A 23,386-nucleotide genomic window follows, 5' to 3' on the forward strand; every position below is an offset into this window, starting at 1 on the left:
ATTTTGCCGATAGCCCACCCCCATGCTGATGAATGGACCCGAGTCTGGTCAGTTGTTGAAAGAACACTCACTTCCAAGGCTTTTAGCATAATGAGCTGACTTCCTACTGGCTGCTTTGTAGTCTCTTTACATATGGCTCATTGCCAAAGGTGGTGCTTCTCCAGAGTGGTGATGGTATATAGTAAATCCACAAGTGCTAACTCCGTCTCACACATTCTATTTCCATGGAAATGGCTAAATTACCATGCTTTTTTTAATACAAAATGTGCTGTAATCTGTGTGAGCAAAAATCTAATGTCATCACATAAACTAGATTTCATCACATAAGCTGGATTAACTTCAAAATGCACGCATGTATTCGTAAAATCTAAAATCTATTAGAATTCTTCCACAGAGGTTTTACCATCAAACTGCCCTTTTGAGGGTAAAGCAGGGCTTTTCATGCAAGTCTTTCCCTCAGGATTCGTCCTGTTATTCGTCATGATCGTCATAAAAAAATCTTGTCAAGTGTATTTAACTTTGTCAATGTTGGGACATTTTACTGATAAACCTGTTATGAGCTGCTTATTTCTGCCAAGCTCGCTGCGTTTGTGTGTTGATGAGGGCCATCTCTGCGTCCATATAGAAGCCTACCTCCCCATTTCCCTCTCTTACCATTCTCTTTGGGCCGACTGATCGCCACCCTGACTTTCCTCTGTGCTTATCACAACGGGTTGTTTGTTCTGTCCTGTAGAAGGTGAATCGGTTGGAGGAACAGGAGAAGGAAGTGGTCAGCGCGCTGCGCTACTTCAAGACCATCGTGGACAAGATGGTGGTGGAGAAGAAGGTGCTGGAGATGCTCCCCGGCTCGGCCAGCAAGGTTCTGGAGGCCATCCTTCCCCTGGTGCAGGTGGAGGCCCGGGTAACACACAGGTGAGTCGGCTGGGGGGAGACCTTGGGTCTGGTATCTTTGTCTGCCCGTGGCAGCGGTTCTCAGCTGCGGCTCCTGAGGTGCATCCAGCCTGTGGTGGGCCTCAGGTTGGCCACTGTATCGGCAAGCAACACAGAACATCTGTCTGCGGAAAATATAGTGTCCAACTGCTGTGGACAGACATTTGTGGGCCGTCCTCGTATGTTGTAGCAGTCCCAGTCTGGGCATGTAGCTCCTGGAGTGGTGTGTTGGACGGCGGGTTACATTCTCACAGAACATGAAGGATGTTGACAAACTGTCCCCAGTTGCCAAGACGGCGCAGAACCCTAAAAGCGGTTTGATTGCAAACCGCTGGATGGCTGTTGCCACGATTGACACATTCTGTTGGTTGTGTTCCTCTAGTATGACAACCGCTGTTGACGCATCAACCGGATCTTCTAGCAAAGTCAAACATGCATCACCTCAGGCTTCCTCTGTTTGTCGATGGTTCATCGCTCGGGTGCTTTGTTTTGTCGTTCTCGTGCTCTCCGTATCTCCCTCCTCATCTGGAACTTGCCTTACAGGGGTGGAAAGGAATGTGAGAAACCCAATCACCCGTAGCTGTTGGGAGCACCGACACCAGCTGGCTAGGAACCGTCTGGTTCCATTGATCTGATCATCGGTGTAGAAAACATAACGTGCTAAGAAAGACAAGGGTTTGTTATTCCCCCGTTTCGGTGCCTAGTGAAAATGTCTCAGGACAAATACTTGAAAATCTCTAAGGAGTTCTGACCTGCGAATTGATTAGTTTTTAGGGGGAATTGGTTCAATTTATGTTAGGGTAAGAGGGTTCAGTAAAGGTTAAGAGTCAGTTGACGATTCTGCTTAGTGCTCTCGTTAGGTCGGCGGTGTCCCTTCATCTAAGAACATTTGTAACAGAACAGCCATTCCCTGGGAAGCCCTGTTAAGAGGAACATAAGAGCTCTCGCCCTCTGGAATTAGTTGCGTGTCACAACACACATCCTCTCGCTCATCTAGCTCGCTACCATCCGTCAGCCTTGATGGAGGTCAGAGGTGACAGGGTTTTCTATCTGGGCCCTGTGTTTTAGTAGTGAGTGATGAATGGGTCTTCTAGTGGATGAGGAATAGGTCTCTGGGGGTCTGACCTTCCCTGATGCACACCTTGTTGGAAAAAACCCAGAGCCACAGACAGTCAGGATCTGAGGGGCAACATATGACGGTTCAACCCGTAGACATCATCCCCACACCTGAAGCCAACACACCAATCGTCTGAAACCTATAGGTCTAGTTCCCAGAATGCCCCCCCCCCGCAGTCCCACACTGGTGGGGGGATGGGGGCTGTTTTCTAGATGGTATTTCTCTGAGCCATGTCCTACAAGAGGCAGTGGAGGGAGGTTCTGGGAGTGGTGACTGAGCTTCAACGTGTTGGGACCAGTCTCCCCCTCTACCACGCCCCGGTGTTGGTCAATCCTCCATTCAGCACAGGCACTATACTTTAGTCAAACACGTCCCACACACACACACACACACATTCCGCTCTTAATGCCTCCACAAATACAGACTTTTTCCAGTCACCCACACGTCCCATCTATGCACACACACGCACAGCCACCTACACACCTACTCACACATCCTAAGTAAATCCTGTGAGGGGAAACATTGAGTTAACCCCCTGTGTGACTGGGCACAGGGCAGATGAATAGATGGCCCGGCAGGCATTGGTGTTTAACGAGATTTGATCCCGTTACCCGCTGAATGGGCTTGTCAATAAGCACTTCACTATTTACGCCTGTTGGGAACGAAGCGCGTGACAAAGTTCCATTAGTTTCTGTTCCTTCACTCGTTGTCTCCTGTAACACTGCATCAGTTTGCTGTTCCACCTCTCCTCCTCCTTCACCCCCTCTGCCTTTCCACTCCTCACCCATCTTTCACCCATCTGACCTGTCACTCACAACCTGACTCCTCCTTCACCCATCTCTTTCTTCCCATCCGACCTGTCACTCACAACCTGACTCCTCCTTCACCCATCTCTTTCTTCCCATCCGACCTGTCACTCACAACCTGACTCCTCCTTCACCCATCTTTCTTCCCATCTGACCTGTCACTCACAACCTGACTCCTCCTTCACCCATCTCTTTCTTGCCATCCGACCTGTCACTCACAACCTGACTCCTCCTTCACCCATCTCTTTCTTCCCATCCGACCTGTCACTCACAACCTGACTCCTCCTCTCCCTGTCCTCAGTTCGGCGCTATCGTCGTGTCACAACCGCGTCTACCAGAGCCTGGCCAACCTGATTCGCTGGTCCGACCAGATCATGCTGGACAGCGTCGACCTCGCCGACAAGGAGAACGCGGTTGCGGTCACCTCTGTCATCAAGGCGGTTCTAGATGGAGTCAAGGTGAGGAAGGATGGTTGACAGGCCAGACACGTTGGTCAGATGCGTACCGTGGGTTTTGCTTGCCTGGTACAACGGTGCCACCTGGAATGGTCCCAAAAGTGCAAAGCTGAGATCTGAGTACATTGCACCTCAAAAATGCTTATAATCCATTTGACCCAGATCCACCCATTTACTGTAGATTGAAGTAACACATGTTCTCTGAATCGTACAATGAGCTCATCTTCATCTGTTGGAAGGAGGAGGTTTGGGCACGGCCGTGGTCTAGTGGGAAGGCTGCCTTCTGCAGGCACGTATGTCTCCGCGCCGGAGACCGGGGTTCAATACCCTCGTCTTGAACCCTAGAATAAGGCTTTTTTTGACAATGCATAAGGAGATTGACTCTTCACTTTATAAAGGAAAAATACAAGATCCTGAAAGAGGTTGACAGTCATTCACATGGAAGTTGTGGTTCTAACAGGAGCTGGTGAAACTCACCATCGAGAAGCAGGAGCAGCCCTCACCCACCAGCCCCAACAAACCACCACCACCTGTGGTCACGCTGGAGAGGTGAGTGGACGTGTCTCCGTACAAACGCCGGGCTGAACCGTTCCGGTCTCTCACTCTCTGTCTTACCCTGTGTCTCTCACACACACTGTTGTTTTCCCCACAGCACGTCAGAGCTGCCGCTGACAGAGCGGGAGAGGGAGATCTTGAGTAAGACCTCGCCTACCGTCCCGCCCACAGAGGCTATGAAAGAGACATCAGAGAAAGACAAAGCCCCTCCCAAACCCCCTCTACCTGGCCCAAAGATAGATGCACTCAGGTGAGGGACATCTCCAGTGCCGTCTTGACAGATATTCCAAAGTAACCAACAGTATGTAAAAAGATCTGCCAGACCAGAGCAAATCTTTGGACCTTTTTGTTTAAAGAGTTAAACGCATATAGGTGCTTGGTTTGTAGACGCGAGAGCATATAGCACCCCTTCCCGATTAGCGATTGTCACATTCACACTAACGCTGTGTAGACGATCAGTTATGTGCATGCGCTTAGAATTCCCTCCTGTCCTCTCTCCTGTGGACTTTTACTAGCGATTTCTTCTCCCATTTTCTGATTGGCTCAGAGCTGGGGACTAGCGATTCCACTTGACAAAACACTAAGCGCTAGATGCTAACCCATCAGATAGTCATAAGAAACATTTCAATTATGATGTTTAACATTCCCCATTATGCTTTTACTCCCTATACACAGCTCCACTAAGCAGACTGGCTGTTGATCCAACTTCCAGTGGACCTTTCTCTGTCCATCTTAAAGTGTCTGTTTCTCACCGAAAATCCCCGGTTTGAGAGAGAACTTCTCACATGCCTTTGTCTATAAAAAGAAATCGGACATTACCCTACAGTATCGACCGTCTGTGGTCAGAAATAAGCAGAAGTGGTCAATTTGTCTGATAATGTTGCAGAAAGTTTTCTGTGCCAGGTTTTTAAGCAAATAATTTTTTTGTCAAAGAGGAACGGAAAATAAAAATGGAACCGTGGATCCAAATTTACGTGAAGGATTTCTGATTGACATGATTATCAGGTTGTGGTTATGAATGAGGCCTAACTGAGTCTGAAATCCTTCTTGCTCTCATCTGTTTAGTCCAAAGAAACTAGTTCACTGGTTTTGACCAGAGCTTTGGGAAGTGGGGCTATGAAATATGCATAGAGCAAATATATGCTTAAAAACTTTAAATACTACTAGGCTATTGAGTTCCACTCCACTTCCATCTGTCGCTTTCCCTGTTCCTCTCTGCCTCACTATCTTTCTTTTAACTTTCACTTCATATTTTTCTTCTGTGCTTTCCCTCCCTCTCTCCACGTTGTCTGGGAAACAGAGCATATTTGGCTACTGACCACTCTGTCGCTGGCCAAAGGGGATCCACAAAGACTGACACGTATGTTAGCCCATAGTGTCATTTCCCTGCACCGTGACGTCCCGCCCCCTTTTGTAACCCTGCTATCCGGATCATGGAGGCATCTTAGAACAGCGGAGTGCCGTGTTCTGCATGCTTGAGTTCCTAATAATGCACCATTGCATCGTTGCCTACAGTGAATCCATTATCCAATCAGGAGGGCTTGTTGTGCATTAACGTGTGGAAATGATGTCATATAAACATGATATGTATGTACATATCATGACAGTGATGGTCCCCTGTCTCGTTAGCCTGCTGATTTAATGGTGTGCCTGTTGTCCTGTGAAGATGGCAGTGTGCTTTTGGGGCCTTTTTTTTATCAAACCACAGGGATGTTGGTTTCACCATATCAGCCCGTTAGTGTCTAATTCCGCAACCCTGCTCAAGAAGTTGTAAAATGTGTGTGAGTGTTAGTGTGTGTGATTGTTAGTGTGTGTGAGTGCCATATGTGCACTGTATTTCTGGTATGCCTGGTTTCCCAGAAACTGCCTCCTCCTCCTCCCCCCCTCACTGACGGTCTTCTCTACAGTCCTCCCCCGGCCCTGCCCCCCAAAAAGCGCCAGTCTGCTACGTCCCCCACCCGGGTGGCGGTGGTGTCCCCAGTGAGCCGGGGCTCCAGCCTGCCCTGCAGAGCCCACAGACGGGTAGGCACCGAACCACACTACCGACACATACCACATCTCTGGGGGTGGGGGGGGGGGGGGGCTTGTCCGACCATGACGCATGTACATGTATGCACTCACTACCGTGTAAGTCGCTCTGGATAAGGGCGTCAGCGCGTGACAAATGTAAAGGTTGTAAAAAGAAATTCATTATCCCTCCTCGGGAACCCTGAGGTATTTTAGTTGTGTCCCTGAACTAGCTCACCAGATTCCAGATTGATGGTTAGTTGATTGGCTAATGCACGGCGTCTGCTAGGGAACAGTTCCAATACACAGGATGACAGAAGGCCTGGTGGAGAGGTTTGGAATGCAGCCATTGGAAATGAACTGTTACCGGCGTGTGATCCGTCTCGATAAGATCCCATTACAGGAACCTAAAACACAATTTTTTTATCCATTCTTGAATCTGTGACTGTTGCTGACATCTGTGTCTGTCTGCTTATCTGTTCATCTTTCTACCTGTCTTTTTCTTTGTCTGTCTTGTTCTTTTTCTTTGTGTGTGTCTTTGTTTGTGTGTGTCTGTCGGTCTCTGTCTATCGGTCTGTCTCTTTGTCTCTCTGGGTCTGTCTCTCTGTGTGTGGATGTGGGTCTGGGTCTGTCTCTCTGTGTGTGGATGTCGGTCTGTCTCTCTGTGTGTGGATGTGGGTCTGTCTCTCTGTGTGTGGGTCTGTGTCTGTCTCTCTGTGTGTGGGTCTGTGTCTGTCTCTCTGTGTGTGGATGTGGGTCTGTCTCTCTGTGTGTGGGTCTGGGTCTGTCTCTCTGTGTGTGGGTCTGGGTCTGTCTCTCTGTGTGTGGGTCTGGGTCTGTCTCTCTGTGTGTGGGTCTGTGTCTGTCTCTCTGTGTGTGGGTCTGTGTCTGTCTCTCTGTGTGTGGATGTGGGTCTGTCTCTCTGTGTGTGGATGTGGGTCTGTCTCTCTGTGTGTGGGTCTGGGTCTGTCTCTCTGTGTGTGGGTCTGGGTCTGGGTCTGTCTCTCTGTGTGTGGATGTGGGTCTGGGTCTGTCTCTCTGTGTGTGGATGTGGGTCTGTCTCTCTGTGTGTGGGTCTGTGTCTGTCTCTCTGTGTGTGGGTCTGTGTCTGTCTCTCTGTGTGTGGGTCTGGGTCTGTCTCTCTGTATGTGGGTCTGGGTCTGTCTCTCTGTGTGTGGGTCTGGGTCTGTCTCTCTGTGTGTGGGTCTGGGTCTGTCTCTCTGTGTGTGGGTCTGGGTCTGTCTCTCTGTGTGTGGGTCTGGGTCTGTCTCTCTGTGTGTGGGTCTGGGTCTGTCTCTCTGTGTGTGGGTCTGGGTCTGTCTCTCTGTGTGTGGGTCTGGGTCTGTCTCTCTGTGTGTGGGTCTGGGTCTGTCTCTCTGTGTGTGGGTCTGTGTCTGTCTCTCTGTGTGTGGGTCTGGGTCTGTCTCTCTGTGTGTGGGTCTGGGTCTGTCTCTCTGTGTGTGGATGTGGGTCTGGGTCTGTCTCTCTGTGTGTGGATGTGGGTCTGTCTCTCTGTGTGTGGGTCTGTGTCTGTCTCTCTGTGTGTGGGTCTGGGTCTGTCTCTCTGTGTGTGGGTGTGTAGCAGCAGGAATATGAGCAGGAGTATCTTCAGAGGCGTTTCTCAGGGAGCAGTCAGTCGTATGGGGGCGACTCCCCTCGCATCTCACCCTGCAGCAGCCTGGGGAAGCTCAGCAGGTCTGAGGAGCATCTCTGCTCCATGGAACAGGACAGTGGACAGTGCTCCAGAAATACTAGCTGTGAAACGCTAGGTAGGACCACACACATACCATGACCTTTGGTCATTTCATGGTCGTTTTCCTCCTGAGCGCATGCATAAATGTTTATATCACTTGATTTTACTTTGTAGAATGAAGGACAAATGCCCACAGACACATTCAGTCTCACACACACACCAAAAAAATCAAGACACACCATTTTAAATGTGTTCTCATCACATCAGGTCATCTGTCTCCAGTAATCCATTATTTGCTATGCATCTTCTTCTGACCTGGTCCCTGTCCTTTCTGACCTGGTCCCTGTCCTCTCTGTCCTGGTCCCTGTCCTCTCTGACCTGGTCCCTGTCCTCTCTGACCTGGTCCCTGTCCTCTCTGACCTGGTCCCTGTCCTCTCTGTCCTGGTCCCTGTCCTCTCTGACCTGGTCCCTGTCCTCTCTGACCTGGTCCCTGTCCTTTCTGTCCTGGTCCCTGTCCTCTCTGTCCTGGTCCCTGTCCTTTCTGTCCTGGTCCCTGTCCTCTCTGTCCTGGTCCCTGTCCTTTCTGTCCTGGTCCCTGTCCTTTCTGACCTGGTCCCTATCCTCTCTGTCCTGGTCCCTGTCTTCCCTGGTCTCTGACCTGGTCCCTGTCCTCTCTGTCCAGACAACACAGAGACTTATGACCCGGACTATGACTTCCTCCACCAAGACCTATCTGCCTCCACTGGGGACCCCCAGACGGTCCCTGCAGGAGTCACCTCCCTATCCCCGCTCCCTGAGAACACCAGTGAGTACTGCACCCCCCAGCCTGGGTCCAATGTCAGCCCCCTGCACCCGTCCCGTATCAGTGCCCCTCCCGCATTGCCCCAGAAGAAGCGGCGCAGCTCCCAGGTGTCGCCCAACATGGACGTGTGTGTGGGCGGTTCGTCGCGGGGGACCCTCTACGAGAGGTTCCCCTCCCAATACGAAAACCTCTCGGAGGAGGAGCTCCTGCACGCCACACCCCCTTTCCCTGTCTTCACGCCTATCTCACCCAAGGGCCAGAGCAACGGGGAGGTGTTTGTAACTCAGTACACGGTGAACGAGAACGACGAAGTGCCCTCAAGTCCTCCGCCACTACCTGAGAAGAGGAACAAGACCGGTGAGGGGCAGAGGTGGTGGAGTGTGGAGGGGGGAGGGTGGAGTGTGGAGGGGGGAGGGGGGAGGGTGGAGTGTGGAGGGTGGAGAGTGGGGAGTGGGGAGGGTGGAGGGGGGAGTGGGGAGGGGGGAGTGGGGAGGGGGGAGTGGGGAGGGTGGAGTGGGGAGTGGGGAGGGTGGAGGTTGGAGGGGGGAGGGTGGAGGGTGGAGTGGGGAGGGTGGAGTGGGGAGGGTGGAGGGTGGAGTGGGGAGTGGGGAGAAAAGGAATGAAAGAGATGGAAGAGGTCATGAAGACCATCGAGGGAAAGTCTAAGAAAAGGATAGAAAGTAGGAGGGAGGGGAGGGGATGGGTTAGGGAGCAGGGTTGTGGTGGGGAGGAGAAGGGGAGGTAATGAATTTGTCAGGATTTTTTGTGTAGTGAAGGAGAGGGGTTTAGGATCAACACTGATGCAGAAAGGGCAGCTTCAGTGAAGTTTTACTGGGTCATGTTTAGGAAATGGTTCCTGAGAATCGTGGGAGGAAGGGAACTCCAGGACCAACACAATGGACGGATACGTAGCTGGTTGGGTACAGAAGGCTCAGTTATTTCACTTCCTTCCAAATTATGATTTTGTTTCCGGTAAAACTATGACATCAGTTATTACCAAGTAATGACCTAATTTCCTGTCAAATTATATCACTTCAGTCTTAGTAATAAGAAGAGTTAATATTGTGTTCAAAGGGGTTCTCTTTCCTATCACAATAATTCCACCACAAATGAGAGGTCTGCTGGTGTGCATTTTCACCACTTTATTATGAATAACTTTCATGGATTATTAAATATTGATGCATTTACAGCTTGTGATTTTTGACGATATATCATCAAATAAATGTTTTGGCATCTTGCATTGTCGTCGTCCCCCCCGCCCCTCAGTCCTGGCGTATATGCGGTATGTGGAGGACTACTCCGAGCCCCAGCCGTCTGTGTTCTACCAGACACCGCAGAGCGAGAGCATCTACGAACAGAGGAACAAGCGCTTCCAGGACGTCTACGGCCTCGACGACTCGTTCAGCAGCACTGATTCGGTCCATGAGTCTCTGCTCGCCATCCCTCCCCCGGCCCTGCCCCCAAAACAGAGACAACTGGTGAGTGTTAGGGTGTCCTTTTGTGGAGGTCATTCACAAGGTCAGGCTGGAGTCCTGGACAGTTAAAAACTGCAGAGGTTAAGGTTGAGGATTTAACGCGTCTAACTTGGATCTTTGTCAGAAATGTGGCATGAAAACTGGAAATGTGAAAGGTGAAAGTTGAATTCCCCTTTTGTGAAGCCAATACAGTAAAGTCATTGTGCTGCATGCTGTGGAGTACACAGCAGTAGCCATTGCCTAGGGGTCAAAGGTGAGGGGTTTGAATCCCATGTGGGTCATTTCAGCTATATGACGCCCCAGAGGACAGTTGACTTGTGTCTAGGTCATTGGCAGCCAGCGGTTTGGAACCTGTAAACTGTGGAGGTGAATGCTAAACAGGGTCATTATGTCACGTAACAGGAAACAGCTCTGAGCATTGTGGAGTGGAAAGTCAAAAGGATGTTTGTTCCTGGCTGGTAGTTGTGGGATGTTTGTTCCTGGCTGGTAGTTGTGGGATGTTTGTTCCTGGCTGGTTGTTATAGGATGTTTGTACCTGGCTGGTCGTTGTGTGATGTTTGTACCTGGCTGGTCGTTGCGGGATGTTTGTACCTGGCTGGTTGTTATAGGATGTTTGTACCTGGCTGGTCGTTGTGGGATGTTTGTACCTGGCTGGTCGTTGTGGGATGTTTGTACCTGGCTGGTCGTTGTGGGATGTTTGTACCTGGCTGGTCGTTGTGGGATGTTTGTACCTGGCTGGTCGTTGTGGGATGTTTGTACCTGGCTGGTCGTTGTGGGATGTTTGTACCTGGCTGGTCGTTGTGGGATGTTTGTACCTGGCTGGTCGTTGTGGGATGTTTGTACCTGGCTGGTCGTTGTGGGATGTTTGTACCTGGCTGGTCGTTGTGGGATGTTTGTACCTGGCTGGTCGTTGTGGGATGTTTGTACCTGGCTGGTCGTTGTGGGATGTTTGTACCTGGCTGGTCGTTGTGGGATGTTTGTACCTGGCTGGTCGTTGTGGGATGTTTGTTCCTGGCTGGTCGTTGTGGGATGTTTGTACCTGGCTGGTCGTTGTAGGATGTTTGTACCTGGCTGGTCGTTGTAGGATGTTTGTTCCTGGCTGGTCGTTATAGCTGGCTATATTCTGGCTCAGAATGACAGTTTAGAGCCGTATTCCAGCAAGTTTTCGTTTCTCTGCAATGTTCTCTTTATCTCTCCATCTCTTTCATCTCGCCCTGTTTCTGTTCAGTCTAACGGTGTGTTTCGTTGTCTTCCTCTGTATCAGTCCCCATCAGACCCGGGCCTCTTATCTTAATCCCGGTCAAGCCAAAGGTTAATTGAGACGAATGTCTGATAGACAGCATGGTCTGTAGCGTGGAGAGCTGTGGGGAGAGGGGCTAAGGAGGTCAGCTGGAGTTCAGATAGATTTGATTTGCCCATACTTGTACATATTAATAGGGATTGGTCAAGAGTAGGAGTGGGAGTCTCTACATTAACCTGTGGCGGTAAACGCTGTGAGACGGTCCATTCGGGCCATCGGAGATTTGAGTATTAAAAGAGAAATATCATAATTATTGTGTTTACAAGTGCTACAGCTGGAAAGTCACTGTCTTGGAGTCAATCTTTGTCATTGCGACCAGGGTTCACATCCTGGAAACCGCTTTCTGATACTGTTAAGAAGAAGAGCGGCATGAGGAGGCAGGCTACATAGATTGGCCGATTTTGACCTTGCCGAAATGTAGGGAACCTCGTTGAAGACTGAAAGCACCCAAGTGAGCTACACCGAACCCGTGTGTTTCTCCTCCAAGTCCATTCTTATAATGGACATTGGGGGAGAAAGGTAGTGCCCGCTTCAAATGGTACAGCCGGTAAGAGCGTCTTTTCCTGTCCATCAGTCCTCTGCCAGCAACCAACCACTGTCTGTTTTTAAGACTTCCCAGACGTTGATTTTGCTGGTGTGTGTTAAGTATTACTCGACAGTAGGTGTATCTCGCCTCCCTGTATCCCTGCTGGTAGTCTTGGCTGGAGGTGTAAGGGGCTTGATGAGGTTGAGACCTGGGTGGGTGAGCCTTTTTGCCTCTTCGCCGTCCAGTCCAATAAGCCCCCATGTTAGAGGCTTTACATGCTTGTGTGACTTTGGGGTGGGGGGGGGGGGCTGCTTATGGTTGGCCTGGTTTCCGTGGAGCTGTAGAGTTGGGATTATAATCAGACCAAAAGAGCGGCTTTTGCAGGTTTAGCGTATCAAGATGAGATCTGAACCCTCTCTGAACTGAGTGTAAGTCCCTGCTCTGTGTTATCCTCTCAGGTTCTGACCGCTGCGATAACCTTTTCTGACCGAGTACACTGGATTTATGTTGAGTGTCAGTGTCATTTCTGTGTGTTCTCTTGTTGTTACATTTCTGCATGTCATTGCTGATGTCTTCTAGTTCTTGCTTAACTTTTTTTCTCCCAGTCTCAGGATCTTTAACTCATTGTAACTCTGTCTTAATTTTCCTTTCATTCCCTTCTCAATATTGGTTGTTTCTTGCATTTTCCAACTATTCTCACTTCTCTTTTATCCCTCCCCTCCTATTTTTTTAAAATTCTTTCTCATCTTCAGGCTTCACACTCTTCCTCCCCCTCTTCTTCTTCGTCTTCCTCTCTGTCGTGCCACCTCCAGCCATCATTGTTGGTGGCGGCAGAGGAGGCAGGCTCTGGCCTGTGCCTCAGCCTATCAGTTTCTAGCTCCTCTTACCTGAGTGGACATGCCTCGCTGACCACACCCATGGTGAGTCTCTCTAATGGCAGGCCTCCTGAGGGCTGTTTGTGTGGGGCCGTGTTCTGGTTGTGTTTGTGTGGGGCCGTGTTCTGGTTGTGTTTGTGTGGAGCCGTGTTCTGGTTGTGTTTGTGTGGAGCCGTGTTCTGGTTGTGTTTGTGTGGAGCCGTGTTCTGGTTGTGTTTGTGTGGAGCCGTGTTCTGGTTGTGTTTGTGTGGAGCCGTGTTCTGGTTGTGTTTGTGTGGAGCCGTGTTCTGGTTGTGTTTGTGTGGAGCCGTGTTCTGGTTGTGTTTGTGTGGAGCCGTGTTCTGGTTGTGTTTGTGTGGGGCCGTGTTCTGGTTGTGTTTGTGTGGGGCCGTGTTCTGGTTGTGTTTGTGTGGGGCCGTGTTCTGGTTGTGTTTGTGTGGGGCCGTGTTCTGGTTGTGTGTTTACTTGGTACATTCTGTTGTGTGTCTCTGGGCCTGGTTCCCACATTGATTCTACTGTGCCGACTGCTCCTGTACCCTTGACCTGTGTGAGCATTTATTGCAGTGTATTGTTGGTCGCCAAGCATGCTGTGTGTTTCTGATAGCTTATTGATTAATTTGCTGTTTCACTGCTGACTGAATGGGTTAATGTGTGCTGCGGAAGTCTATCCTGTCAATCAGGCCGAGCAGGATGACCTCACACGAGGAAGGCTGCTCTGGGGAACCTGTATATCACACAGCTGGACCCTCCACTCAGAGGGCAGTGGTGCATCCCCCTGTGGGACCTAATGGAATGTATTGGACATGGACCTGAACTGATGCAAAACAGATTCCCCCTCCTGTCCTGCTTCTCATCTTTCTCCTTCCTCCTTGGCCTCCACCCCTTCCTGCCCCCTGAATCAAATCCTACTTCATTTAAACATTCTCATTCAGTTTCCCTGACTCCCCCCCCCCCCCCCCACCCTCCGCCCGGCTCCTCCCTCCGCCACCACTCTCCATGGCTGCCCCACTCCCCCCTCCGTTCCCCCCTCTTTGGTACACATTACCACCCCACCCAGTGTGTGTGTGCCAGTGGAATTTTCACATTCCTCGAGTCCTCGGGGCGTGATATTTTTTCGGGGGGTGTCATGGGGATAGGAGGTCTGGGGGGTGTGGCGGGGGGGATTATGGGCTTTTGAATGGGGGAGAAAAACATTTTATAGAATAAAATGTTAAACATGCTGCATTTCCCCGTTATGGTCATTGAATATAAGAATTTGATTTAGTGCAAACAATGTGATCGTGTCATCACTGGAACGTATTTCTTCTCTTCTGTGTGAGTCTTGTCTGTCTCTCTGTGTGTGAGTCTTGTCTGTCTCTCTGTGTGTGAGTCTTGTCTGTCTCTCTGTGTGTGAGTCTTGTCTGTCTCTCTGTGTGTGAGTCTTGTCTGTCTCTCTGCGTGTGAGTCTTGTCTGTCTCTCTGCGTGTGAGTCTTGTCTGTCTCTCTGCGTGTGAGTCTTGTCTGTCTCTCTGTGTGTGAGTCTTGTCTGTCTCTCTGTGTGTGAGTCTTGTCTGTCTCTCTGTGTGTGAGTCTTGTCTGTCTCTCTGTGTGTGAGTCTTGTCTGTCTCTCTGTGTGTGAGTCTTGTCTGTGCATCTGTCTGTCTGTCAGAGACGCGTGTCAGAGACGCGTGCCCTGCATACCTGTGTTGTCTGTTGTGTTTTATGGTTGTACCAGAATGGTATGTGGGGACATTCAGTGGTGGAAAAACAGGATCAACTGTCCTTAAACGTCTGTGGAAACATCTTCATTTGTTCCTGCTCGGTTTTACCCCTTGTACTGTCGGTTTAGTTTGTTTGGTGAGGTGCGTGTGCCTGCCTTTGCACACGCGTGTGGTGTTTCCCAGTGATATATGTGCTGGCCAATGGCTGCTGTGTTGTGCTGGTATGTGTGTTGGAGCAGAACAGGGTTGGAATGCACAGCAGGTTTCAGCAAGTTCACTCCCCACTTCTCTCCTGACAGGAATCTACTCACCTGGCCACCACAACCACACACACATTCTCAGACGCAGAGACAATGTCAGACAAACCCAAACACACACACACACACACTATCAGCCGCGTGCGTGTGCATTGTGAATATGCCCATGTGTCTGCTGATGTTCTCGCCAACGTAATGCGGCGCTTCCCTTCGCTCTGTGGTGCAACATCTGTTATTGTGCCGTCATGGCTGTAGGTGTGTTGCACGTTCAGGTGTGTCTCAGATGGACAGTTGGGATCTGGACTATGATAAAGACAAGCATTAGTGTCAGTTTGGTGATTGAGGGTCAGGATTCCAATGACTTTTCAGACTTGATTTGTTTCTGCTCCTAACGTGTCTGTCCATTCTCTTTTTTTCTGGTTTCCTTCACTACTACCTACCAGTCGCAGAGCTCGGACCAGGTTGCCATGACCAATGCCACCCTGCTGGATGGCAGCGGGGGCGGGCCTGATGGTTCTGTGGTTGACTCATTGGGCTCTGTGGCTGTCTGTCTTCCTTCTTCTGAGACCACTTCTCTTCTCACTGATTCACTTCTCCACACCTCAGCAGCGGTGAGCAGACTGACCGAGACGTCCGTAAAGAGACAGACTGACGGAGACTGCCTGAAAAGAGACAGACTGACTGACGGAAAGAGGCCGACAGAGACAGAAGACATGACTCAGTGATAATTAGTCATATAATGCTGGATGCTTTTGGGATGACAGCGTTGTTGTTGAGTCATTGATTTCCTGTATGCTTCACATGCAGTACCATATCAGTCATGACACATCACCAAATCTGGAGATCTTAATGAAAGAAATTCCATTTGTTTTGCTGGTGGTTGACTACTTTCTGTTCCACCTCTTGTATTACCCTGAGTCTGACTGTAGTTGTGGGTTTAAGTGGAACACAGAAGCACTTCTGATTCTGTATTCTCTTATTCGCCGTCCCACATTTCACTGAAATACTGTACATGCAAAAAACACTTCATGTACACCAGTGCCACCTTCTGGTCAGTCCTTGACTCTTCTATCACTAGAAACCAAGCCGTCCCATGCTTTACAGCATCCCTGAGTTTGCTGTCCCATGTTCCTGGAGAACCTCAGAGACTGTATGGTTTTAATTTGAACTGACCTGTGATACCAGCTGTGTTGAATTTAGCCCGGCCCATTCTAGACTCCCAACCACTCTCAACTCTGGCGTCTCTGCTCTCATCCCATAGAGCGTGGACGAAGGTGGCGAGGGGGAATATGTCAACCTGTACTCATCCACCCAGGCCAACGGGGAGTTGGAGCTGCCGCCCTGCCTCATAGTAAGAAACCAGTGACTAACTGCACAGTTATGAACATAATTTACTATATAGGTACTATTTAATAATATGTTAACGGGGGTTTACAGATGTCAGTAATTAAATACAAATACTGTGTAATTATACAACCAAAAGTTATTTCATATTAATAATGTTCCTACACATGTACTTGTTCTTCTATGTAACTATGGTTAAGAATTCACCACGTTTGAAATTTGCTGGTAACATACCTGGCCACCACCGTCAAATCCACGGCTAATGCCAGAGTTGATGTCATCTTCGTTTAATGACGTAAGGGCTGCTGTTTCGACATTTCTTACCGTAAGGGGCAACTCGTTGTAAGGTCCACCCCAAGATGTTTAGAACTTACCCAAGATGGTCCACGGAATGTGGCTTCCATTGGCAGGCTAGTGATGCTGAATGGGCCGAACCTAGAAAGGAGGTGGGCAGAACCAAACGAAATGGCAAGGCCCAGTTGACGCTTTTTAGCATGTGTTCAAATTTTTCCGATAGGGAACATTTGGTCTGTAATGTGCCTTTGCCATGTACTACCATGTTCTTGTGAACAATGCAGTTTTATAGAACATTTGGTAAAAAAAAAGATGTAGTCCCCTCGGTTTGTAACATGTTGATCAGATGTTTGTCCGCCCAGTTCTTTCACACACAGAGTGGGGAAATAAGGATGTTTCAGATGTCTACATCCTGGTTCTATCTAGAGTGTTTTTCCCCATCATTCCGACACTGCTCTGGGACTAGGTTATTACAACCCTTAAAGTAACCATCAGAGGTATTCCCCTCAACCTATCTTGACAGCACTTACTCTTCGGCACACAGGAACCAATCGCTGCTAATGATGTAATTCAAGACCCGCCCCCTCAGAAGCCGTCCTCCAATAGCAAGGAGGCTCTGGATAAGGACAGGTAAGAGATCTATTGGCTACTCGAGTCTTTTTAGATAAAACCCCTCCCCCAGGGCATTATGTCATTAGTTTATTTTGTGATCCTGGAAGGTAAAATTCCAAATGAATTAGATGGATAGACAACCAATGATGTGGTCTTTTTATCAAAAAGTTATAATTACTAGAAGAGACAACCTTTTCAGACCATTTTCCCCCCCATGGATATCAGGTCTAATAAGCTGTGTCTGTCTATGTATGTAAGTGTAGTTAAACTGACCTAACAGTTCCTTGTCTGTTGGTAGGAGGCAGAAGTCAACCGACACTGCACCAAACGATGAGGAGGAAGTAGATGAACTCTCGCTCATTGACCACAAAGAGATCCTGTCCCGGATAACCCTTAAACTAGAGGTAATGCTGCCCACAGTCATTACCGCACAGGCTTCATCACTAGCATTGTCACTATCACCAACATCACTAGCAGTGTATACATTGGCTAAACATTTTCTGTTTTCAGTGGCATAACATTGTCTCTGTTTTCAATGCTGTGCAGTCTTCATGTCACAGAGTATGAAAATACTGTAATTAGAAGCCTCTCAATAAGAGGCCTTCCAATTGCAAAACTTTGCAGCATTAATAATTTCCATTTTGCTCCCATTTCTATCACTCTCTGTCCAATAGCAGCCTCTACAGGTCATTATTAGGAACTGCACGATTTGTTTCCCCATCAAAACTCCCTTTTCTTTTTTCTGTTTGGTGCAGTCTGACAGACGTGAGTGCGTCTCTGCGTGCGTGCGTGCGTGCGTGCGTGTGTGTTCATGATTGTGTGTGAAATGCTGGTCTCCTGTCAGCGAGGTCAGAGAGGGAGGAAAGGGGATAAAGAGTGGGAGAGGCCTGGTTTAACCACAAAGGGCAGCTGTAGGGGTAACTGACCGTTGTTGTTGGGGATCTGTGCTTGTGTGATCAGCGTGTGTCCTGCGTCTGCCAGCCCACTCTCTCTCATCAGTGGTGCTGGTGCAGAGCTGGGAGGGAGGGAGGGAGGGGGGAGGGTGGGGGGAGGGTGGACAGTAGAGAGAGCTGCATTTTGGGCTAGACTGCATTCCTGCCTTAATCCGCTTCAATTCTCTCCCTAACCCTCTCTCTATCTCTGTCTCTCCCCCTCTCTCTCCCCCCTCTCTATTGGCCTTGCCCCCTCCCTTGTGACTCTCTTGTTCTCCCTTCGTCTCTTTCTCTCTCTCTATCTCTTTTCATCCATCTCTCCGTCTCCCTCCTGATCTCTCTGTCAGAATGACGATGGTCCGGATGTGCGCGCCGGTTCTGGGGATATTCTGTTAGTCCACGCCACACAGACGGACCGCAAAGGTAGGTGGAATCCATCACCGTTCCACAGCAGTGTCTCATTAGAATGTGTGTTACTGTGCTTCTGGGTCAGTGGCACAGCTGTGTGTGGGTGTGGGTGTGGGTGCTTCCATGCGCGCCCTCGCACTGACAATATGGTTCAAGCCAGAAAGATCTGTTAAATTGTTACGCAGTGACGTGAGCGGTTATAGAGTAGACATATCTTGACATAGAAAGAGCATTCCCCCTTTTCCAGTCTATTTCTCTATATCCGAATGCAGGAGGTAATCAGGCGAGTCCTACATCTGTTCCTGCTTGCTTTCTAAAGTTAAGAGAATCCATCAGTAGTTGACTTGAAGGGGTTTTTCTCCCCGACAGACCTGGTGTTGTATTGTGAGGCCTTCCTGACCACGTACAGGACCTTCATCAGCCCAGAAGACCTCATCAAGAAGCTGCATTACCGATATCCTTTGGACCCCACCGGACACGGTGGCCTCCAGTCTTGACATCGGCTGGATACTGTTGGAAAACCAAGAATGGGTTTAACTTGTGATGACGATGTTAATAAAGACACATTTGTGAATTAACATGAGTATGTGGTTGGATGTGAGAGTAGTTAGATTGAAGCAGGAAAGCCCGTTTGCATGTTTGCGTCTGGGTTATTGGGCCTAAATGTGGAAAACCCAGTATGAATAGGTATCCCCCTTGACCACAGAGCACATACACCAGGTTCTGCCACAGCCCGGACACGTTTAAGAAGCGGGTCAGCAAGAACACCTTCTTTGTGCTGGTTCGTGTGGTGGATGAGCTGTGGTGAGTATCAAAGATCATCATTCTCCATGGAGCCAATGGGCTGGTTTGTAGCTAAATGTGGGGATGAACTTGTTCACATGAGTAATACCTCTCCTGGTGTGTTTGACCTAACTTCCCCATCACCTGCTCTTCTCCCATGGTCCTCTCCTTCCTCCGTCTCACTGTCCTCTCTCTGTCAGTCTGGTGGAGTTGACTGAGGACATCCTGAAGCAGCTGATGGACCTGGTGTTCAGGCTGGTGTGTAACGGCGAGCTCAGCCTGGCCCGTGTGCTCCGCAAGAACATTCTGGACAAGGTCTGTTCCCCATACCCACCGTCTTCAGCTCAGCGCCTTTAAAACTCTGTTGAACTTAATAGCAGAGCTGTTGTGTAAAAACAAGATGTATCATTAAGTTTAATGTTCAGGAAGTGGAGTATCGTTCTGCAGTTGTTTGTTATTAAGAAGTACGTTGCACTCCTGCTAATGCTAGTGACTTTTTTTAAGGTGGAGCAAAAGAAGCTGCTGCGCTGCACCAACTCTCTGAAGCCACTGGCTGCCCGGGGCGTGTCTGCTAGGTAGGGGCATCAAAGGTCTCCATATTAGAGGGACTAAAGCAATCTTCTTATGCCTTCGCCTGTACCTTTGATTTGTTTGCTTGCTCTGTCACTAAGTTGCGTCTGTCTGTTCATCTGTCTGTGCGTCTGTGTCTGGCCCGGAACCACAGGCCCGGAACTCTGCATGACTTCCGCAGCCATGAGATTGCCGATCAACTCACACTATTGGATGCAGAACTCTTCTACAAGATTGAGGTAGCTGAGCCTTTACTCTGTTCTGTTCTCATAGTCATTACAGAGCTGCTCGTTCTGACCTAACAACCTCTGTCTTTCCGTGTCTGTTCTGATAGATTCCCGAGGTGTTACTTTGGGCCAAGGAGCAAAATGAGGAGAAGAGTCCCAATCTCACTCAGTTTACAGAGCACTTTAACAACATGAGCTACTGGTGAGAGCGACACCTGAGCCTATCAATACATGATGTGGATAAATACATTGTCTTTCAAAATCCCCCATCGCAGCACATGTTTTTCCCCTTTAGGGTGTGCTCTCTAATAATGCAACACTGTGTTTGTTCTCCAGGGTGCGCTCTCTGATCATTCAGCAGGAGAAAGCCCAGGACCGGGAGAAGCTGCTCCTCAAGTTCATCAAGATCATGAAGGTAACAAACATCAACATTCATGCTCGGTCCCTCCTTCTAACTAGTAGGTCGGGTGATGATTAATCTGACAGCTGTTCTTCTGCTGTTATACTGTCTCTGTTCCTCATCCTGTGTAGCACTTAAGAAAGTTGAACAATTTCAACTCCTACTTGGCCATACTGTCAGCCCTGGACTCTGCCCCCATCCGCAGACTGGAGTGGCAGAAACAGACCTCCGAGGTAGTAGATTCAGTCTGATATATACGTGTGGTGTATAGCTGCGGTTTACTAGATACACTTCATACTCGTGTTGACATGTCTTCCTATGGGGTCTCGCATCTATACCCCCAGGTATCAGTCTGTGGTGTGGGTATGACATCTATCGTGCACTCTCATTCTCTTCCAGGGATTGGAGGAATACTGCACGTTGATTGACAGCTCGTCATCTTTCAGAGCGTACCGGGCAGCACTGGCTGATGTGGAGCCTCCATGCATCCCGTACCTGTAAGTCTGTTTGCCCCGCCTCCCGTACCTGTAGGTCTGTTTGCCCCGCCTCCCGTACCTGTAGGTCTGTTTGCCCCGCCTCCCGTACCTGTAGGTCTGTTTGCCCTCGCCTCCCGTACCTGTAGGTCTGTTTGCCCCGCCTCCCGTACCTGTAGGTCTGTTTGCCCCGCCTCCCGTACCTGTAGGTCTGTTTGCCCCGCCTCCCGTACCTGTAGGTCTGTTTGCCCCGCCTCCCGTACCTGTAGGTCTGTTTGCCCCGCCTCCCGTACCTGTAGGTCTGTTTGCCCCGCCTCCCGTACCTGTAGGTCTGTTTGCCCCGCCTCCCGTACCTGTAGGTCTGTTTGCCCCGCCTCCCGTACCTGTAGGTCTGTTTGCCCCGCCTCCCGTACCTGTAGGTCTGTTTGCCCCGCCTCCCGTACCTGTAGGTCTGTTTGCCCCGCCTCCCGTACCTGTAGGTCTGTTTGCCCCGCCTCCCGTACCTGTAGGTCTGTTTGCCCCGCCTCCCGTACCTGTAGGTCTGTTTGCCCCGCCTCCCGTACCTGTAGGTCTGTTTGTCCCGCCTCCCGTACCTGTAGGTCTGTTTGTCCCGCCTCCCGTACCTGTAGGTCTGTTTGACCTGTTTGTGCAATGAAGAAATCCAACCTTTTAGTCATTAAGCAGATACTCTTATCCAGAGTGACTTAGTCAGCCCAAAACCACATTGTGCATGGAAAAGCGTTATCATAATATATTTTTGGTCTGAATTCATGCTTTCACAGCATGGAAATAAATTGGCAGGCATGGGACAAGTCATCTGAACAATGACAAAGCAGTTAACCCTCAAGCGTTTTGTAAAAAATTTACAAATGTAAAATGTTGTACACTGACATTCTTTGCATCAGGTAAAATCAGTATTCGGAAAAATTTATGGAATGAAAACATAAAGGCACCATGGCTTTACCCTAATCTCTGTTCCATCTCCCCTCCTCTGCCAGTGGTCTGATCTTGCAGGACCTCACCTTTGTCCACCTGGGGAACCCTGACCTCATTGAAGGGAAGGTCAACTTTTCTAAGCGCTGGCAACAGTTCAACATCCTGGACAGCATGAGACGCTTCCAGCAAGTGTGAGTATTTAGTTAAAATAACTCTTATTTGGCCAAGCATGTCACCACGTTTAAATTTTTTTATAAAATACATATCAAAACAGTGTTGTCCTCACGTTACGGTAGATGAATATGTGATTAGACTACAATAATGATCCCATTGAAACCTCAATATGAACCTCATAAAACAGAGTAGGTATAAAAATCAGGTTGGATACCTTTCTCAATAAACTGAAACCTATGAGCTGTTTACATACATAAAAACACCACAGATGACAACCATGACAGTTTCCCGTTCTCATACAGACAGTTTCCTGTTCACTTCTCCATCAGTTCCTCATTGCTCGGCGTGTTCTGTCTTTCCCACCCATCCACTCTAGGCACTACGAGCTTAAGCGCAACGATGACATTGTCTGCTTCTTCAATGACTTCAGCGACCACCTGGCTGAGGAGGCGCTGTGGGAGCTCTCGCTGAAGATCAAGCCTCGCAATATCACCCGGCGGCGAACGGAGCGTGAGGAGAAGACTTAGCGGGGGAGGGGGGCATTAGGACAGGTCTTTCCGCTACGCTGCAGACACCAACTCCACTTTACTACAGACAGACGGACGGACGGACGGAGTAGTTGGGAATATTTATGGACACCGTTTGTTTGAACTAACAGTGGAATAGCGGGAGAGGACCAGACCCGAGGACATATTACAGTGGCCGTGGTTTACGGCGAGTGACTGTGCTGCTCTGCTACACTGGGAGAATACAGGGGGTTTGAGATTGGGATACATTGGGGGTATCATCCCCTGACCAATGGGAGGAGCTAGACTGATACCAAGGAGAGGTGACTTGTAAAGGACTTTATAAGGAGAGGATGTCGAAGAACTGGAGACCACTCCCTGTCCTCTCCCGTGTGTGTGTGTGCGCGTGCGTGTGAGGTTAAAACTCCTCTATGCCCAGCCCTTATCTTCCCTTCATGGTGTGTCCTCCTGGATTCAGCCCCTTCTTCTCTGACTTGACTTCCCTCAAACTCTTCCGTGTACCCATGGAATCTCCCTCATTGATACGGAACACAGTCTGTTATGAACTTTGATGTGACAGTGCAGACTTGGCCGGAATGTGGTTTTGGACTGAGAACTATGGGAATCCAAGAGGTCAGCATTGGTGGATCACCACAAAGGACTGGACTTGCACCAACAGTGTATTTGTGTTGTTTTAATTCTGAATCATGTATGGTTATGATGTATGATACAGTGCTCCTTTTGTTCTTTAAAAGGACTGTTTATTATGCTATTAAGAGAGACGCTCGGCTTCTCCATAAGTGCCATACAAATGTGCACTCAAAAAAGCAACGCAAAAAAGAAAACCCACAAAGAGAATTACTGAAGATGCTGTGATCTATGTACATCATATTCAATCGTGTGCCATGTTTGAGTAAGGTGATCAGATGGGTGTCCCTGTAGTGATGAACGTGTGTGTGTGTGTGTGTGTGTGTGTGTGTGTGTGTGTGTGTGTGTGTGTGTGTGTGTGTGTGTGTGTGAGCGAGCGCGTGTGATAAGAGTGTGCTTGTGTGAGTGAACCCAGGGTCAGGTGTGTGCGTTTGTCAATCCATTGTATGTAGTTCTTCAATATGATTCCTTTGGAATAATCGTGTCATCCAATTCACCACACTGTGCTCTCCAGCTCTAATAAACCGGCTCCCTTTCTACACAGCTAGAGATCACTATTACTCTTTTAGCTGAACAACTTG

The 23,386-nt window shown here is 49.2% G+C and overlaps 1 protein-coding gene across 3 annotated transcripts in view; it reads left to right on the forward strand.

The window, feature by feature from the left end:
* Nucleotides 1-23,348, forward strand: part of rapgef1b (Rap guanine nucleotide exchange factor (GEF) 1b) — a 44,642-nt gene extending 21,294 nt beyond the window's left edge. Inside the window, exons 3-28 of one of the 3 annotated variants that reach the window (XM_010901108.5) lie at nucleotides 734-912; nucleotides 3,155-3,311; nucleotides 3,769-3,857; nucleotides 3,961-4,113; nucleotides 5,164-5,223; nucleotides 5,771-5,885; nucleotides 7,453-7,639; nucleotides 8,246-8,722; nucleotides 9,632-9,843; nucleotides 12,419-12,586; nucleotides 14,942-15,109; nucleotides 15,760-15,849; nucleotides 16,681-16,766; nucleotides 17,047-17,152; nucleotides 18,028-18,103; nucleotides 18,458-18,542; nucleotides 18,800-18,892; nucleotides 19,072-19,186; nucleotides 19,376-19,446; nucleotides 19,596-19,680; nucleotides 19,776-19,870; nucleotides 20,005-20,083; nucleotides 20,200-20,301; nucleotides 20,468-20,565; nucleotides 21,540-21,668; nucleotides 22,028-23,348. In XM_010901108.5, the coding sequence (XP_010899410.2) occupies nucleotides 734-912; nucleotides 3,155-3,311; nucleotides 3,769-3,857; nucleotides 3,961-4,113; nucleotides 5,164-5,223; nucleotides 5,771-5,885; nucleotides 7,453-7,639; nucleotides 8,246-8,722; nucleotides 9,632-9,843; nucleotides 12,419-12,586; nucleotides 14,942-15,109; nucleotides 15,760-15,849; nucleotides 16,681-16,766; nucleotides 17,047-17,152; nucleotides 18,028-18,103; nucleotides 18,458-18,542; nucleotides 18,800-18,892; nucleotides 19,072-19,186; nucleotides 19,376-19,446; nucleotides 19,596-19,680; nucleotides 19,776-19,870; nucleotides 20,005-20,083; nucleotides 20,200-20,301; nucleotides 20,468-20,565; nucleotides 21,540-21,668; nucleotides 22,028-22,178 (3,426 nt within the window). In that variant the 3' untranslated portion in view covers nucleotides 22,179-23,348. The remainder of the gene's footprint in view (nucleotides 1-733; nucleotides 913-3,154; nucleotides 3,312-3,768; nucleotides 3,858-3,960; nucleotides 4,114-5,163; nucleotides 5,224-5,770; nucleotides 5,886-7,452; nucleotides 7,640-8,245; nucleotides 8,723-9,631; nucleotides 9,844-12,418; nucleotides 12,587-14,941; nucleotides 15,110-15,759; nucleotides 15,850-16,680; nucleotides 16,767-17,046; nucleotides 17,153-18,027; nucleotides 18,104-18,457; nucleotides 18,543-18,799; nucleotides 18,893-19,071; nucleotides 19,187-19,375; nucleotides 19,447-19,595; nucleotides 19,681-19,775; nucleotides 19,871-20,004; nucleotides 20,084-20,199; nucleotides 20,302-20,467; nucleotides 20,566-21,539; nucleotides 21,669-22,027) is intronic. The other 2 variants (XM_010901109.5, XM_010901111.5) reach the window with 2 other exon arrangements.
* Nucleotides 23,349-23,386: the final 38 nt, after the last annotated feature.

Source organism: Esox lucius, chromosome 14 (genome assembly GCF_011004845.1).
Source record: "Esox lucius isolate fEsoLuc1 chromosome 14, fEsoLuc1.pri, whole genome shotgun sequence".
Lineage (NCBI taxonomy): Eukaryota > Metazoa > Chordata > Actinopteri > Esociformes > Esocidae > Esox > Esox lucius.